This window comes from Uloborus diversus, unplaced genomic scaffold (genome assembly GCF_026930045.1).
Source record: "Uloborus diversus isolate 005 unplaced genomic scaffold, Udiv.v.3.1 scaffold_284, whole genome shotgun sequence".
In the NCBI taxonomy this organism is placed as follows: domain Eukaryota; kingdom Metazoa; phylum Arthropoda; class Arachnida; order Araneae; family Uloboridae; genus Uloborus; species Uloborus diversus.
Window position 1 is genome coordinate 33,192 of NW_026558444.1, and position 16,247 is coordinate 49,438.

At 36.2% G+C, this 16,247-nt stretch overlaps 1 protein-coding gene and 1 long non-coding RNA gene across 2 annotated transcripts in view; both read right to left on the reverse strand.

Annotated features, from left to right (window-relative positions):
* Positions 1-219: 219 nt before the first annotated feature.
* LOC129233246 (uncharacterized) lies at positions 220-1,728 on the reverse strand. Its single transcript, XR_008581442.1, has 2 exons — positions 844-1,728; positions 220-545 (listed from the first exon to the last, which is right to left on the reverse strand). It is a non-coding gene; the product is annotated as an uncharacterized LOC129233246 (long non-coding RNA).
* LOC129233244 (lysosomal acid phosphatase-like) overlaps positions 1,726-16,247 on the reverse strand; it is a 59,296-nt gene continuing 44,774 nt past the window's right edge. The window contains exons 8-9 of the mRNA XM_054867296.1: positions 11,656-11,738; positions 1,726-2,004 (exon numbers count right to left, since the gene is read on the reverse strand). Of these exons, the coding sequence (XP_054723271.1) occupies positions 1,726-2,004; positions 11,656-11,738 (362 nt within the window). The remainder of the gene's footprint in view (positions 2,005-11,655; positions 11,739-16,247) is intronic.

Here is a 16,247-nt window from a genome sequence, read left to right on the forward strand (position 1 = left end):
GAAAAATGCTAAACTTTGCAGTACTAAAGCAGAGAAAACTTAAAACTTACACTAAACTAAATCAGAGAAACTCAAAACTTTCTGGTGTTATAAAATAATGCATTTTATTTCACAAAAACACACTTTTACATGTAAATAAATTATATGATTAAAACATCATTCAAATAAACATTTTGTAAAAACAAAAGTAGACACTCACGGGTAGGAAGTTTTTCTTACACTCAATAAATCTCTCTACTTCAGAATCTGCTTAGAAATAGAGATAATCTCGCAACAATTATTTTGCAGAAAATTTTAAAAACCTCTACGAGGAAAAAATACAAGAAATTCGAGGATTTTTTAAAATAAATAATTATCTCCGTTTATGTTATGTTAAACTTAACCATACTAATGGTAAATGCTATTATAGTTCATCTGCGTTCTTTGTTTATTTTAGTGGTAATCATTTCTTTAAAGAAAAAAAAACAATTAAAGCACAAGCCCCGGGGCCATATTCCAGAAAAAATCGGTAGCCTTCCTCTTCGAAATGACGTCATACCCCTTGCCTCAAACTAGAGCCGCTATATAGACAGGCCGACGCATCAGCTTAAGTTTAGCAGTTTTGTATCGGATTTTCATTGTTGCACTGCTAAGGTTACCACAGCAAAGTTTCAGATTTCGCCAAATTTACCGAAAATAATATTTTATTTAATAAACAATTCACGTGCCGCTAATATAATTGCTCACAATGAACAATCACCAACGCGATACCTCGCCAGAAAAGACAACCACTCGAACACGCGCTCCGATCCAAAAAGGCTGATCTTAAGCTGATGTGTCGGCTCGTATATATAGGGGCCTTACCTCAAACCAACTCCGTTTGTGTTAAGGCTCCTATATAAATCAGGAACAATGAAGCAAGTAGAGCGTGAAGCGTTTTTCCGTCTCTCCTGTCAAAATTTTAATAATGGGTTGAGCTGGTTTTGATAATAAATATTTTAATTCCTGTTCTCATAATATCTTTTTTGCTTATGCTACAGCGAATGAACTACTGGTCTCTCCGTTTTCAACTACCACAGAAGATGAAATGAAATTCTGAAAAATGAAAATTCTTTCTTCACAATGGGGTTGTTTCCTTCAGTCAAAAGTAGTACTTTTTGTCACTGAAATTGATAGAATAAGCAAAAAATAAATAAATAAATAAATAAAAAGAAAATACAAGGACCCAGAAAATACTTGGATATTCTCAATAGTTTTTTTTAATTAATTTTTTTAAATGTCTGATTTTTCAAACAAGGCGCGGTCTTGATAACGTCACAAACGATGCTCTTTGGCGCATCTTTCTACCACGTTTCCATGTTATGATAATCAAGAAGCGAGTTAAAATTGCGCCCTACGCTTGCTATCAACCCTATCGTTGCCAATACAAGTGAGTAAATATGTGAATTAAATATATTGCTCTGTGAATGGCAACACAGAATAATGGTATTTCATCATTTGTGATGTTATCGGCAGAAGCGTAAAGAATGAAAGCGAAACCGACTTAAGTATTTTTTTTTAAATACAAAATTTAAACAAATTATTTTAAAAATAGTCAGATTCTATGTTTTTAAGCATGCTCTTTCAGAAAAAACTACTTTTAAAATTTTGGAAACGACCCCATTTTCGAGAAACGTTTTGTTCGAAGGAACTTCATGACACACAGCGCCACCAAATAAATTCAAAAATCCTTCCTCAAAAACAAATTCATCTGCACTGCTTTTCCCAGTTCTCTGGAGTGAAGCTTTTCACGACAGTGCTGAACAATTCGAACGGACAGAATTCTCCGCACATGGGCATGTTTAGAACGTTCGGCGTTTGATCCTCCGCTTCGGGGGTGGTGGAGTTGAGAAATAAGAGGCGAACACTGTGACTGTGACCGCCAGGTTCTCTATACAGTTCGAAAATGACTGTTGCGGCAAAAGGGGGCTCTTTCATGTTGAAAACATCCAGAGCGCTTAACACTGCTACCATATTTTTGCTGTGCTGGAAAAAGAAAAAAAAAAAAAAACAAATCAAAGAAAATCAAAATCGAAAGGCTGAAACTATGCAATTAAAATAAAAACGTATTTGTAAAACATTTATTAGGGGCTGTCTACGAATGATGACCCTTTTTTGGGGGGAGGGGGTTGAAGAAATTGTGACAGTTTGTGACAAGGGGAAGGGAGGAGGTAAAGCCCCTATATATACGAGCCGACGCATCAGTTTAAGATCAGTCATTTTGGATCGGAGCGCGTGTTTGAGTGGTTGTATTTTCTGGCAAGTTATCACTTTTAGTGATTTTTCACTGCGAGCGATTATTAGTGGCACATGGATTATTTATTGAATAAAGTATTATTTTATACAAGTTTGGCGAAACCCGAAACTTTGCTGTGGTAACTCTAGCAGCGCAACAATGAAACATCCGATCCAAAATAGCTAAACTTAAGCTGATGCGTCGGCCCATCTATATAGCGGCTCTAGGTGAAGGTAAGGCCCCTATATATACGAGCCGACGCATCAGCTTAAGATCAGCCTTTTTGGATCGGAGCGCGTGTTTGAGTGGTTGTCTTTTCTGGCGAGTTATCGCGTTGGTGATTGTTCACTGCGAGCAATTATTAGCGGCACGTGAGTTGATTATAAAATAAAATATTATTTTCTGCAAATTTGGCGACATCCGAAACTTTCTGTGGTAACCCAAGCAGTGCAACAATGAAAAATCCGATCCAAAATGGCTAAACTTAAGCTGATGCGCCGGCCTGTCTATATAGCGGCTCTAGGTAAGGCCCCTATATATACGAGCCGACGCATCAGATTAAGATTAGCCATTTTGGATCGGAGCGCGTGTTTTAATGGTTGTCTTTTCTGGTGAGTTATTGCGATTAGCGATTGTTCACTGCGTGCGATTATTAGCGCGGCACGTGAATTTTCAGCAAATTTGGCGAAATCCGAAAATTTGCTGTGGTAACGCTAGCAGCGCAACAATGGAACATCCGATCCAAAATGGCTAAACTTAAGCTGATGCGTCGGCCCATCTATATAGCGGCTCTAGGAGAAGGTAAGGCCCCTATATATACGAGCCGACGCATGAGCTTAAGATCAGCCTTTTTGAATCGGAGCGCGTATTTGAGTGGTTGTCTTTTCTGGCGAGTTATCGCGTTGGTGATTGTTCACTGCGAGCAATTATTAGCGGCACGTGAGTTGATTATAAAATAAAATATTATTTTCTGCAAATTTGGCGAAATCCGAAACTTTCTGTGGTAACCCAAGCAGTGCAACAATGAAAAATCCGATCCAAAATGGCTAAACTTAAGCTGATGCGTCGGCCCATCTATATAGCGGCTCTAGGAGAAGGTAAGGGAAAATGTGACGTCATGCATTTTTTTTTAATAAAAATATTTTTATGAAAAACGGCGTAACCTAAGATAAAGGGGGTGAGGAAGGAGTAAAGTGAAATGTAACAATTTGCGACAAAAGGAGGAGGGGCATAAATATGCTCAAAAAAAGTGGGACATCAGTTATAGACAGCCCCTTTATCAAGAAAAAAATTAATGAGCTTTTTTCTTTTGATGACTTCATATTTTCAAAAAGTTTCAGCTTGGATACATTTTTTTAAATGTAAAGATTGTTACAAGAAATAGAATAATAATATTTCAGTAGCTCTAAAATAAAGATTTTTCTTGCAGTCATGTACAAGGTGATTATAATTATAGTCTCCCTTTCAAAATACTGTAAAAAAAAAAAAAAGAATCACCGGTCAGGATGATTTCCAATTTGAACGTAATACGCTTGGAAGAAAGGGGAAAAGTACGGCGTAAGAAATATAGATGGTCTTATGCCAGAGTGAACCATCATCCATAATAAGATAAATAAATACCTTTGTGCTGAATAGTAAAGTCAGACCAAACAACGTAAGTAGAAGCACAAATTTGTAAATTACAGCAGACACGTGTTTCGGCGTTACAGGGAACGCCTTTTTCAATGCTAAAAATAATGAGCTTATGGATGAAAAGACATCCGACAAAAGAAAATACTCGTAAACACATTTGTATTTTATAACTTGGAAAGCAGTACTACCAAGTAATACATGAAATACACCGCCAGCTCAGTCAATCCAGCCAAGGACTGCAGTTTCGTGCTTATTAGCACTCATCAGCCCGGCATAGGAAGTGACTGAGCTGAAGGTGGAAAACCTCTTAAGGAAGCCAAGAGGGCCAAACAAACTGGTAGCTCATACAGAATTAGCACTGACCAGACGAGTGACCGAAGCAATGGTTCAGTTCAACTCGAAGATTGAAGGCAAGGCAATGTATTTTCAGTAAGTTACCGCCCATTAGCCAGGGCTAAGGCAGAAATACATGAAATACACCGCCAACTCAGTCATTGCAGCAGAGGACTGCAGTTTCGTGCTTATTAGCACTTATCAGCCCGGCATAGGAAGTGACTGAGCTGGAGGTGGAAAGCCTCTTAAGGAAGCCGAGTGCCAAACAAGTAATACTTGACATGTTTTAGATTAACTTAAGATAAAAAACAACATTTCGCTGCATATTTACATGTTAAAGTCAGAACTTAAAATCACATAGTTCACTTTGGCTTAAGACCATCCATATGTCCTTCTTGCAATGTAGCGGCCACATCTAAAGTGAATCGTAGAATCAGTAGCGACACGTCCGCCATCTTGGGGCTAAATGCAGCTCTCTTCCTATGCCGGCGATGGTAAAGTAGCGTGTTTTGCTCCTTGATTGTGGTTTCTCATTAACTCTATGTTAATCCGCGATCAAGAAGCAAAACACACAATACTTAATTATAGCAGATATATGAAGAAAGAGGTATTTAGCCCCAAAATGGCGGACGCGTTGCTGCTTAAGTTACGATCTTGAGTTTTAGCCACATCTGCGTACGTTTAAGCAGTTAATTTCCTCCTTCTTCCTGATTTCACGTTAGCCTCTTCAGACCTGGTGTCCGGTATACCGGACATACACTTTAAACAGCTGCTAATCATTTAATAATTGATTAAATTACTTGATTTTTTTTTTTTTTTTGAGCAATCACGATTGCTTATTGTTTCTCACTTGACTGTTTTTGGCGTCCTATCATTTTATTTCCCACCAGCACCCTCCGCACCATCACCGTCGACCGGGTCCTCACGATGCTGCTCCTATAGCGAAAGCCGTCTCCAGGTTGCATCCATGTCCTACACACACGCGCATACATACACAACTACACACACACACGCACACACAAACACACACACATACACCTACACACGCACACAAACACATACACACACATACACCTACACACACACACAAACACATACATACAGACACCTACACATACACACACACCTACACATACACACAACTACCCACACATTCATGCCTGCACACAGACACAAACACATATGCCTACACACACATACACATACCCTCCCACACACACATTCATACACACAACTACCCACACATTTATGCCAGCACACAGACACAAACACACATGCCTGCACACACATACACATACCCTCTACACACAAGCACACATACCCCCACACACACAAACACACACGCCTACATACACACACTCGTGATTGCGAAAAACATAATTTGAATTCAAGATGTCAAAATTCAAATTAATTATTATTATTATTTTTTTGTAGTTGACTCTTTACATCCTGCTTATTATAATCTATGAAATAATTTTTCGTTTTGGGACTGGTTCATTTTTTCCAAACATGAATTCTCGTCCGAAAAGCGAGTTTTTTTTTTTTTTTCCTGATTTTTTCAAAAATATATAATTTTTAATTAGTCGTTTCAAACGCTTATATTATGCTTTATTATTGTTTGTTAAACATTTTGTAATGAAGTTTGTTTGGTATTTTATCGTTTTTTTTTTATATGAAATATTAATTTCAAAAATAGAAGTTCGGAATATTGGCCGTGCCATATCTCTTTTAGCTTTTCTCCTACAAACATACCCTACAAATTTTGTCTATAAGATACCCTTTACCATAGTGTACTGTGTACCAAATACAGTCGACTCCCGCTACAACGCGATCCGACTTACGCGAAATGGCTATAACGCGATTTTTTCACCAGTAAAGAATTTTAGGCTTAACGCGAATTCCTCACCCACAACGTGAAATTTTTCGGTGGGGAATCGTGGTGTGTAAGTATTGGCTTTGTAATTGGCTACATTTTTTTTTCGTGAATATACACCTTCATTCCTTTCGCATCACTGAAAGCGGAAGTTCCAACACCGTACTAGTCTAAACATCGCTTATACAAATAACTACTCCTTATTTTACATTTTTTTTTTTCATTAAAAATGAGAAAGTTGATGAAATGTAAGACATCTAAGAGCGCTGTTTCATATAAAGTTTGTGAAGATAGAAGGAAAAAAGAAAAGGTTTTTGACAATTAAAAGAAAGCTAAAGCTTCTCGATGTTTTTTGAAAAGTTGAATCTCAACTAAAAAATGTGTCGAAGGTAGCACGAAAATTAGGTACGAGTGAATCTTCCATATTTCATACATACCATTAAAAGTCAAGAAAAGGGAACCCGTTTACCGAGTGATGTTTTAGTAAAATGCAAAAAATTATGAAAATGGAAGCTGCTGTTGTATTGTTATTTAAAGAAACCAAGAAGAGGTGTGTTGCCATAGATAGAAACGTTATAAAAGATTTAGTGAAGCAACTGTTTAAAAATATAATAGACTAGTGATACCCGCACGGCTTTGCCCGTAATAGAAAAATCAAAAGGTCTTTTGGTTCGCCTGTATATTTACAAATAATGTATGGTGAATTTTCTCAACAGTTGGCTTGTACCCATCTTACGGTTCCACGTTATGATTATTTCGTATCTCGCCAATTGGCTTCTGCCCATGTTACGGTTCCACGTTATGATAATTTCGTAATTGACTCGTCCATCTTATGATATTTTTTTTCTTAAAATTGGAATAGAAAAAGAACCACATCGAATTTTCGAAAAATCGCTTCGAGGTGCACACCCCCATGCTACAAACTAACTTTGTGCCAAATTTCATGAAAATCGGCCGAATGGTCTAGGCGCTATGCGCGTCACACACATCCAGACATCCAGACATCCTCCGGACAGAGAGACTTTCAGCTTTATTATTGGTAAAGATAAAGATTAACGGTTTGATTACGCAGTATAAATCATTATCATCTTCACTTTTTTAAGTTACAAATATTATTACTGGATCTACTGTACAGTACAACTATAGTGCATTTGCTTTTCTTACTGTATACCGTACGCACCGTATACTGGTTAGTTTTATGTCTTTCTTTCCCATTGATTTTGTGCATTGTAGCAGTATTTAACGATGAATAAAACGTTTTTTTTTAAATATTAGTAAACATTCACATCTTTATGTAAGAAACAGTAATGCATAGTTACGAAATGGTTTTTTAACAGTTGAAGGGGGTGTTTACAGGTGTCTAAAATAATTGGGTACGTTTATAAAAGCTTTTACTCATACCCTTTTCCACAACGCGAAATTTCGACTTACGCGAAGGGTCTTGGAACGCATCCCTCACGTAAGTCGGGACTCGACTGTATAAACATTTTTAGTCAAGTATTTCATAACTCCGACGGAAGGGGTTAAAAGAACCTATGTCTTTAAATAGCTTAATAATTTTCTTCGGAGTGGATGATACCATCCACAGATTTTTTTCGTGCCTATTAAAGACTGGAACCTCTTTAACGCATTGACTGCGTCGTCGACAGCCTATATATGGACTCCCTGCGCTAAGCTAATTATTTGAAACAATTTGAACGAAAACAGTTTTATTGGACTTTTTCACGAATAATACAGCATACAAAACAAATTCTATATATTTTTTCTAGAAATTTTCCACACTGTGATATTTTTTAAAGCAAGGGACAAACACATAAGGTATCTCGTTTGATCGCGCGCACACGTGCTTGCATGAGAAAATGCTTTCACAGCAAACGCAGTAGTGGCGCCATTTTGTGTTCTCTTTTTGAACCTTGTCTAAATGTTCGTCTATGCGCGGCAGAACAGCCAGTAAAGCCAATGGAACCCGCTGAAAAAAATATAGCAACGTGTTGGCTGGAGGACGAGTTATCTCGTCCCTAGCGCATACAGCATAATTCTGGAGGACGAGTTATCTCGTCCCTAGCAGTCAATGTGTTAAAGCACTTTCCTAGCGGGCACAGCCGCCGTTTTGCAAAAGAGCTTCACGAGCAGCGCGTGATGTTTCCTTTTGAAAGACTCACAAACTTTACAACTCTTGTCTTCTTTATAAAGGGTGTCCCAAATTTAACGCAAGATTTGAATATGCCGCTATTTTTGAAGTAAATTGTTGGCAACAATGAATAAAGAACAATTTGGCAGCTGAGACTTTAGGGTTAGTAAAAATGCCGCGTTATACAATGCAACAACGTGTTTTCATTATTGAACAATATTTCAAAACTAATGAAAGTTGAGGCTGGTCAAGCAGCAACTGTTATCGGAGATCAAAATTTGGCCCTTATATCGTGTGATTTAACCACATTAGATTTCTTCTTAATGGGTTTCTTGAAGTCAAAAGTCTATGTCAACAAGTCCACAACCACCCGTGCATAACCATGTCGTTATATCGAACACCAGAAGTGGCTACTGTTTGACCAACCTCAATTTTTCATAATTTTCAAAATATTGTTAATATTGAAAACAACCTTGTTGTATCGTTTTACACTCTATTTTTACTAACCCTAAAACCTCAGCTGCCAAAGTGTTCTATTTTCAGGCTCGCCAATAATTTACTGCAAAAATGGCGGCAAATTGAAATCTTGCGTTAATTTTTGCGTTAATCTTCAAGCGAGTTCCCCCATTTCAGGCGTAAAGTGATTTTAACCTGTGGTTCTTTTTCTTACCGCATTTTGGAAGTGGGACTTTAATTAAAATCACCCTGCACTTTTTGACTACTTTCAAAACAAATATTTTGCAATAACATTTTAACAGAATGTATTTATATCTGAACTGTGTACCGAAAGTATATTTACTTAGGCTTTATTGTACAGTTAAATTCCGATTATCAGCTAACCGAATATCCGCGTTGTTTTTGTATCTTTTATCTGACCATAATTTGTGGAATGTGTTTAAAATCCAGATTATTCGTTAGCCAATTATCCGCGTTGTTTTTGTATCTTTAATCTGACCATAATTTGTGGAATGTATTTAAAATCCAGATTATCCGCTAGCCAATTATCCGCGTTTTTTTAATCTTTTATCTGACCATAATTTGCGGAACGCATTTAAATAAACTCACTCTAGTTGAAAGAGTGTATCTTCCCATTTGATCTGTTTTCTTTTCGACATAAAACAAAATTAACTAATCTGGTGTTTTCCCATGACATCTAATTCCTACCTGACCTAAAGAATATAAGCATCACAAAAATGCGAGGCTTTTTTCAGGGTTCAATGCCTGAACCCTAAACAGCTTGATGCTCTCCTGCAAACCATGAATGCATACTTAGAATTTCCGCAGGCAAATTTTCGAAGTAAGCTCATAAATATTGCAAATTCTGGGAAAGACTGCCAAATATTGAACTGATTCAGTGTGGGAGACTGCGACTCTTTTGAAAGAAGTCATCAACGTCTACAATAGTTGTGACACCGTGAATCCCTTTCCAATTCATCCGCTATCTTTTCGTGGCACAACTATACCATACGAGGGGGACCCAAAAATAACCGGATTTTTCTTCTAAAATATTTATTAATAAGTTTATTCACAAAATTTCTTTAGTCTCATTCTAAGTGTTCCCCCTTAGATGCAATGCACTTATTAATTCTTTTTTTCCACTGTTAGAAGCTCCCCTGAAACTCTTTAACTTTGACCATGTCCAGTGCTCGTTTCGAAGCAATTTTTATAGCACCTACATCATCAAAACGCTTCATTTTCAGATTTTTTTTCATCCTCGGGGACAGAAAAAGACCACAGGGGCTAGTTCTGGCGAATACGGCGGTTGTTGAACGACTGGACACCCCTGAGAGACCAAGTAGCGGTTAATAGTGAAGGCTGTGTGTACGGGAGCGTTATCATGGTGAATGAACCATTCTTCTGATCGCCCGCGCGAGATCCAACTCACTCTTGTTTCTTCTAAAGTTCCGTCAGTCATAGAGCGAGCATGATCTTCAACATTCGTACTACCGCGTTTAAGTCACCCAAACCACTCGAAAACTTATGTACGGCTCATAGCATCAGTCTTGAAAGCTTGTTGAAACATTTGGTAAGCTAATCCGTTGCCGACTTTTCAAGCAGGAGAAGCAAAATTTCAAGTTTAGTTTGTTCTTTTAAATCTGCTATGTAATGAGTTCGAAGGCGGAAAGAAACAGCACCTGAGAAAACCAACCCTATGATCAGACGGTATCAATTAAACTGACGCCACTTGCACAGCTGGTTTGTGACGGTCTCTACTTGAGCCATCTAGCTTGAGAACACTCTACTACATCTAGGATTGGCATCGCACCATTAGTCCGGTTTCTTTTGGGTCCCCCCTCGTACAGCAGTCACCGGCATTTTTTTTTTTTTTACTGTAAGCACAATATCAACCTTCTGGCTAATACTAGCGTTTATCGACAAACTGGTCATCGCTAAATAAATAATTTTTGACAGGGGGCAAGAGTGGATGAAGTATTTTTGGCCCTGTGGATCTGGTTTTCAGATTCCTTAGTTGAGTAGGGAGGGATTTCCACAATAGCTTGTAGGACAAGTTAATCCTTAGGTCAGATAGGATTTGGGTCAAGCAGGACAGATCTTTGAAAGAGTACACTGGTGAGCAAAAATTAAGGACGAAGTCGAAAAATAAGCATATTAGCTGAACGAAGAGGCAGAGCGGACTGAAAGACCAATCAGGAGATTAAGTAAGGTATATATATATATACATTCAACTTTAACAATATAGTAATTTTGTAAAAAAATAAGAATAATAAATAGATAGATAAATAAATAAATAAAACGAAGAAGTTTTGAAGATTCAATTTATTTCGTTCGAAGACTAATATCTTAACTGAAAAGTATTCTTAACTTAAAACCAAAAAGGATGCCAGTTGGGGCAGAAAACGTAATTCTAGTGCTCAAATCTTCAAGAAATTTTACAATCAACTTCAAAGGGCCATGTACCTTAATATTACGAAGTGCACAGTTCAACACACTGTTTGCGTGAACAGAGTGAAAACTTTGAAAATGAAACAAACCATTGCCGGTTAGAACTGCTCCCTCAACGCTTGTCAAAATCCGATAGAGATAAAGTTGATAAGGAGCCTAATTATATTTGTAGAAGTGATATATTTTTTTAAAACATTGTAATTTCTTTCTTTAAATATTTACATAAATTTTTATCACTGAGTTTAATTTTACACCTACTTTCAGTAAGGGTATGACACTTCTCATAAGCAAAATTTTGACGAATTGTAAAGCACACTTTGTTTGCCAAGTTATGAAATATACATGTATTTATTGAGTAAAAATTTTCTTTCTCTAAAATCAGGTTTTTTTTTAACATGCATTCAAATTAAAGAAAAGTTTGAGCTTCTCAATATTGTTTTTTTAATTCGATTTATATTTGTTTTGCTTTTTATTTACTTTCGAAAATTTAAGAAAAAATAAATAGATAAATGAACAAGTAAAACTTACTCCTGAGTACAAAGAAACTTTTTTCAGCAAAGTTCCATTAACTGTGTTTTCAAACTTATCTCTTATCATGCCAAGCAAAGGACCTATAAAAAAGTGTATTATTACCAAAAGGAACAAAATTACAACAAAAAAGTCTATTACACATGCATAGACTAACAGGAGTAATTAATTTTTGAGGAGCAAATTATATATTCGTTTTGCGATTGAAAAATAAACAAATAACACTGAAGTATTGCTTTGCTTTCCATATTATAGTTACAACACTAAATGAAGGAAACAAATAAATTTAAATTAATGGAGAGTCCAATTTTTTTTTAATTTAAAGTTGTGAGCTCACATTTTTGAATTCAACAAGAAGTTCTGTCTAGAACTAAGCGAGCCTACTTTCTCGTATATCCATACTACTTTCTAGTACCTGATCAATATTCTCAAAAATAGCTAAAATCGCAAATTTTTTCAAACATATTTTTTAAATATTTTAAGCTGATTTCTAGGAATAAAATATTCCTTACTCATCTAAAAAATTAAATGCGTAAAAAATAAATAAATAAATGAACGAACAAATAAAATAGCAGCACCTTTTAAACAAAGCAGCTAATACACTTTTTTGAATTAAAAAAAAATTTTTAACAGCTTTCAAAACAAAAAAATAATAATTAAAATTAATAAGCTCATTAAAATAAATTCATCATACCAAAAAAAAAAAAAATCGTTTCTTTTTCCCCTGCTCCCAAAAATATTTTTTAAACGACTTAATGCGCTTACCAAAATAAATAAAAACAATAATTTGTCAACTTCAAGAAAAAATTTTCACTGTCCAAAATAAAAAAAAAATCGTCTGCGCATATCTTTATGTAGAAACATAATGACTTCGAGTTTATCCGCCGAAAACTGAATACCTAAATTAAAACTTGAGCATGAAAAAAAAAAAAAAAAACAAGTCATATTAACAATAATTATTTCACAGTTAAAACCATAGCTGCGGCGTGGGAGTTAATGTCATTTTGAGATAAAGGAGTCGGAGTCGAATATTCAAGAATCGGAGACAGTCATTTGTCCTCCGTATATAAATTTTTGCCAAAGCTACGAAGTCGGAGTCGAAGTCGGGGAGTCAGAGTCCGACTAATTTTCGCGCACAGGAGTCGGAATCGGAGTCTGGTGCTCCTAAATTCTCGGAGTCAGAGTCTGGAGTTTGTCGTCAAGAGCTATTTCCAACAAAATTTGTTTGAAGTAAATCCGCCTTCAAGTTCGGAATCTGCATTGACTTTCAGTTTCCCCGTAGGCGCTAATGTTAAGGGGTTTGAACTGTTCAAAATTGAACAGAAAATTGATCAAATCAAAAAGATATTTTATATACAAGTTTTTCATCAAAAACTTTTTCCTACAAAGTTCGAAGCAAATTCGCCTCACAGTTCGGAATGGCCTTGAATTTCGCCGTAGGAACTAATGTTAAGTTTTTTTTGAACTGTTCAAAATTGAACAAAAAATAGTTCAAATCAAAAAATGAAATATAGGAATGAGGTTTCCTCGCCGAGATCTTTCGAACAAAAAAAAAATTATTCGAATCGGACTATTCACTCCAAAGTTATTAGGGGGGGGGGGGGGGGTCAGACAGACCGACAGACATTTTTCCCCCATCTCAATACCCTACTTTCCAGTTTTTAATTTTTCGATATTTATTTAATTTTTTTTTTTTTTTTTTGACTTTTTTTTTGTTTGTTTTTTTGTAGTATTTTCAAGCTGCATTGAGCCTTCTTTCATGCTTTTTTCGTCTTTCTCTGACTTTTACTGGGAAAGTAGGCTAAAAAGGGTTTACCCCGAAACATGTGTATTTAGTAATTGTTAATTTGTGCTAAACAACGTTGGATGTTTCCTGTTATTCCACGGTACAAAGATATTTGTTTATTTCTAACAAATATAACTATTTATGTAGGTGAAGATGTCAACTTGCTTACAATATTGACTGTAAGAACTCCTACTGGCAGAATTATTTACTTTTTAAAACTTGATACCAACTGGAAAAGAAGCAAAACTATGTTCAACACAAAGTTTAACTTCATATCCAAAGTGTCAAGATCATATATTATTTTTACATGAAATAACTGGATACGTTACTACGTCAGTGTTTTACAAGGGAGGTAAAACAAAAGTATTTAAATTATTTGAAAAACATCAGAATTCAATTAACTGCTGAAGTATTTAAAAATATCGGTTGTTCTGCAAATATCATTCTCACAAATGGTATTCACATTTTTTTGCTATGTATGGAACTCTAATGAATAAATAAATAAATAAATAAAATAAATGATTCCTTTGACAAGCACAGGTATGTTTCATGAAAAATACGCGCAACAATAAATGTGCTAATTAACCCGTAGGACTCGGCCTACTGGTTAATTGCCTATCAGACCGACATCGGTTTTGCCGATGCATCGGCGCCGATGGTTCAACAATTGAGCCATCGGCATCGGCAGCCGATGTTAACTTGTAGGAAACATCGGCCTATCGGCCTTAAAAAACATCGAAAAGCCGATGGAATTGGCCGATGTTTTCGAAAAGAAAAGGACCTTTGCTGTTTTACTTTTGAATACAAAGTAAAGGGAGTTACTGTTTTCATATAAATTTTTTTACCTAAATTTCAGTATGAATTTCTATTTTAGTCACCTCTGAAAGAATTTTTAATGCTGCATTCAGGTACATGTACAAACAAGCTAATTTTTGCGTTGTTTTTTTGCGGCTGGATGTACGTATGAATCTCTCATAAGTCATAACCCAAAAATGGTAAGCTGTAGAAGGTTAAAATTTCGTATGTGGGGTTTGCGTACGTTCGAGTTGTGCACTTCCCTGTTTTGTTTTCAATCAGGTGTTCTACAAGGCCTATTTACTTTTTTGTTTCTTTTTTGTGGCTATTAATTACTTATTTCAATGCAAAACTAATATGGCGTCTTACACTGACGATCATTTGGTGATATATTGACGAATTGGAGACTAAATATGAGATGGCGAAACCGGTTTTTGTCACATTTTGTTAGATTCCGTTGAACTGGCAGTAATTTTTAATTTTTCGATATTTGTAATATGAATCACAGTAATGCAATCTTTTTTGTATTGCTTCGGCGGAGTTTGGGGCCCGTCGAAATACATTTTGGGGCCCTCTTTCTCTCTCACGGAACTTGTAAAGCATTTATCATAAGCATTTTTGTAACCCCTGCGGGGCCCTTATGACTATGGGGCCTCTCGCGCAATTGCAACATTTGCGATATTTTAAATCCTCCACTGCACGTCAAAACAAACTGGGGTGCAAGTTTTAAAAGGGTTTTTTTGCTCAATGTTTATGATTATCTTGAACTCTATATTTTAAGACTATTCTTTTATTTCTGAAAACACTTGCGTGCCCCAACCCCCTACCCCCTCCCTCTAATTCTATTCTATTCTATTCAAGAGTCACAACTGACTACAACTGTATTTATGTCGAGGACTGCATACTAAGTGCCTTGCCTCCATTTTTTTATATACCGATAGATGGCAGCACCATCACCGGATCGAACAGTTAATGAGAATTTAGAACTAGTCCAGGAGCTAATAGCTACCTAGTGCAGGCACTCCCAGAGGTATCGTTTCACTTGGAGGACATTGAGACCACGAGCCTATTTAACGTCGCCCAGTCCCCTTTAATGACGACGGTGGGTCTTCGACCAGCGGGGATCAAACCCGAGACCCTCCGGCCCCGAGTCCAATGCATTACCGATCAGGCTACCACGGCCTTCTCCCTCTAATTATGAAATTGAACTCTAGTTGTACTTCCGAGTTGTTTAAAGCTAACGCTATTCATAAAATTAAATTTTTTTTTTCAAGCTTTATCCCATGTCTAGGAAGAATTTAGAGCATAAATGTAAGAAATTGATTACAGACGTTTTGTATGGTGACATAATTCGAAAATCAAGAGACTTTTGAATTTTTTCTTCGAAAGTGCTGAAGTAGATTCAGAAATTCTTCCGAGGCGTTGGTGGTAGCGGTTCTGTACTATAAAAATGAGGCTGAAGTTAAATGTTGTTACTCCAAAATCAGAGGGTGATGCCCCCCCCCCCCCCACTTCCCTTCGTCCTCTCAAGCATTTCTTAAAGATTTAGCGATTATTTATTTTGCTCAAGAAATATCATTTTGCGTTGTATTTCTCATACTTGTTTCACCTATATTTCGTAATGCGTCATCTTTTTTGCATCATTTATAGCGACATATTTTTTTTCTATTGTAAGTAACTATTTTTATGCATTTTTATAAATTCAATGAATAAAAGTTATTTTTACATGAAATACACAGTCAGCTCAGTCATTACTTACTGAAAAAGTTATTTTTGTTATCATATTTTTAATTACATGTTATAGAGAAGTTTCAAGGATTTTCTATTATGCAAGTTTTTAAATTTCAGAAAACTATTGTTAAATTGAAAAAGGTAACTTGAACTTGTTTAGGGTGCTTCATCCTCAGATAAATAATAGCCGATAATCGAGTAACCCACGTGTTTCAACAATGAAACTCGCGCCACGGCATGATGATTTGATAATATGTTTTGATAATGTTTACACATGCAT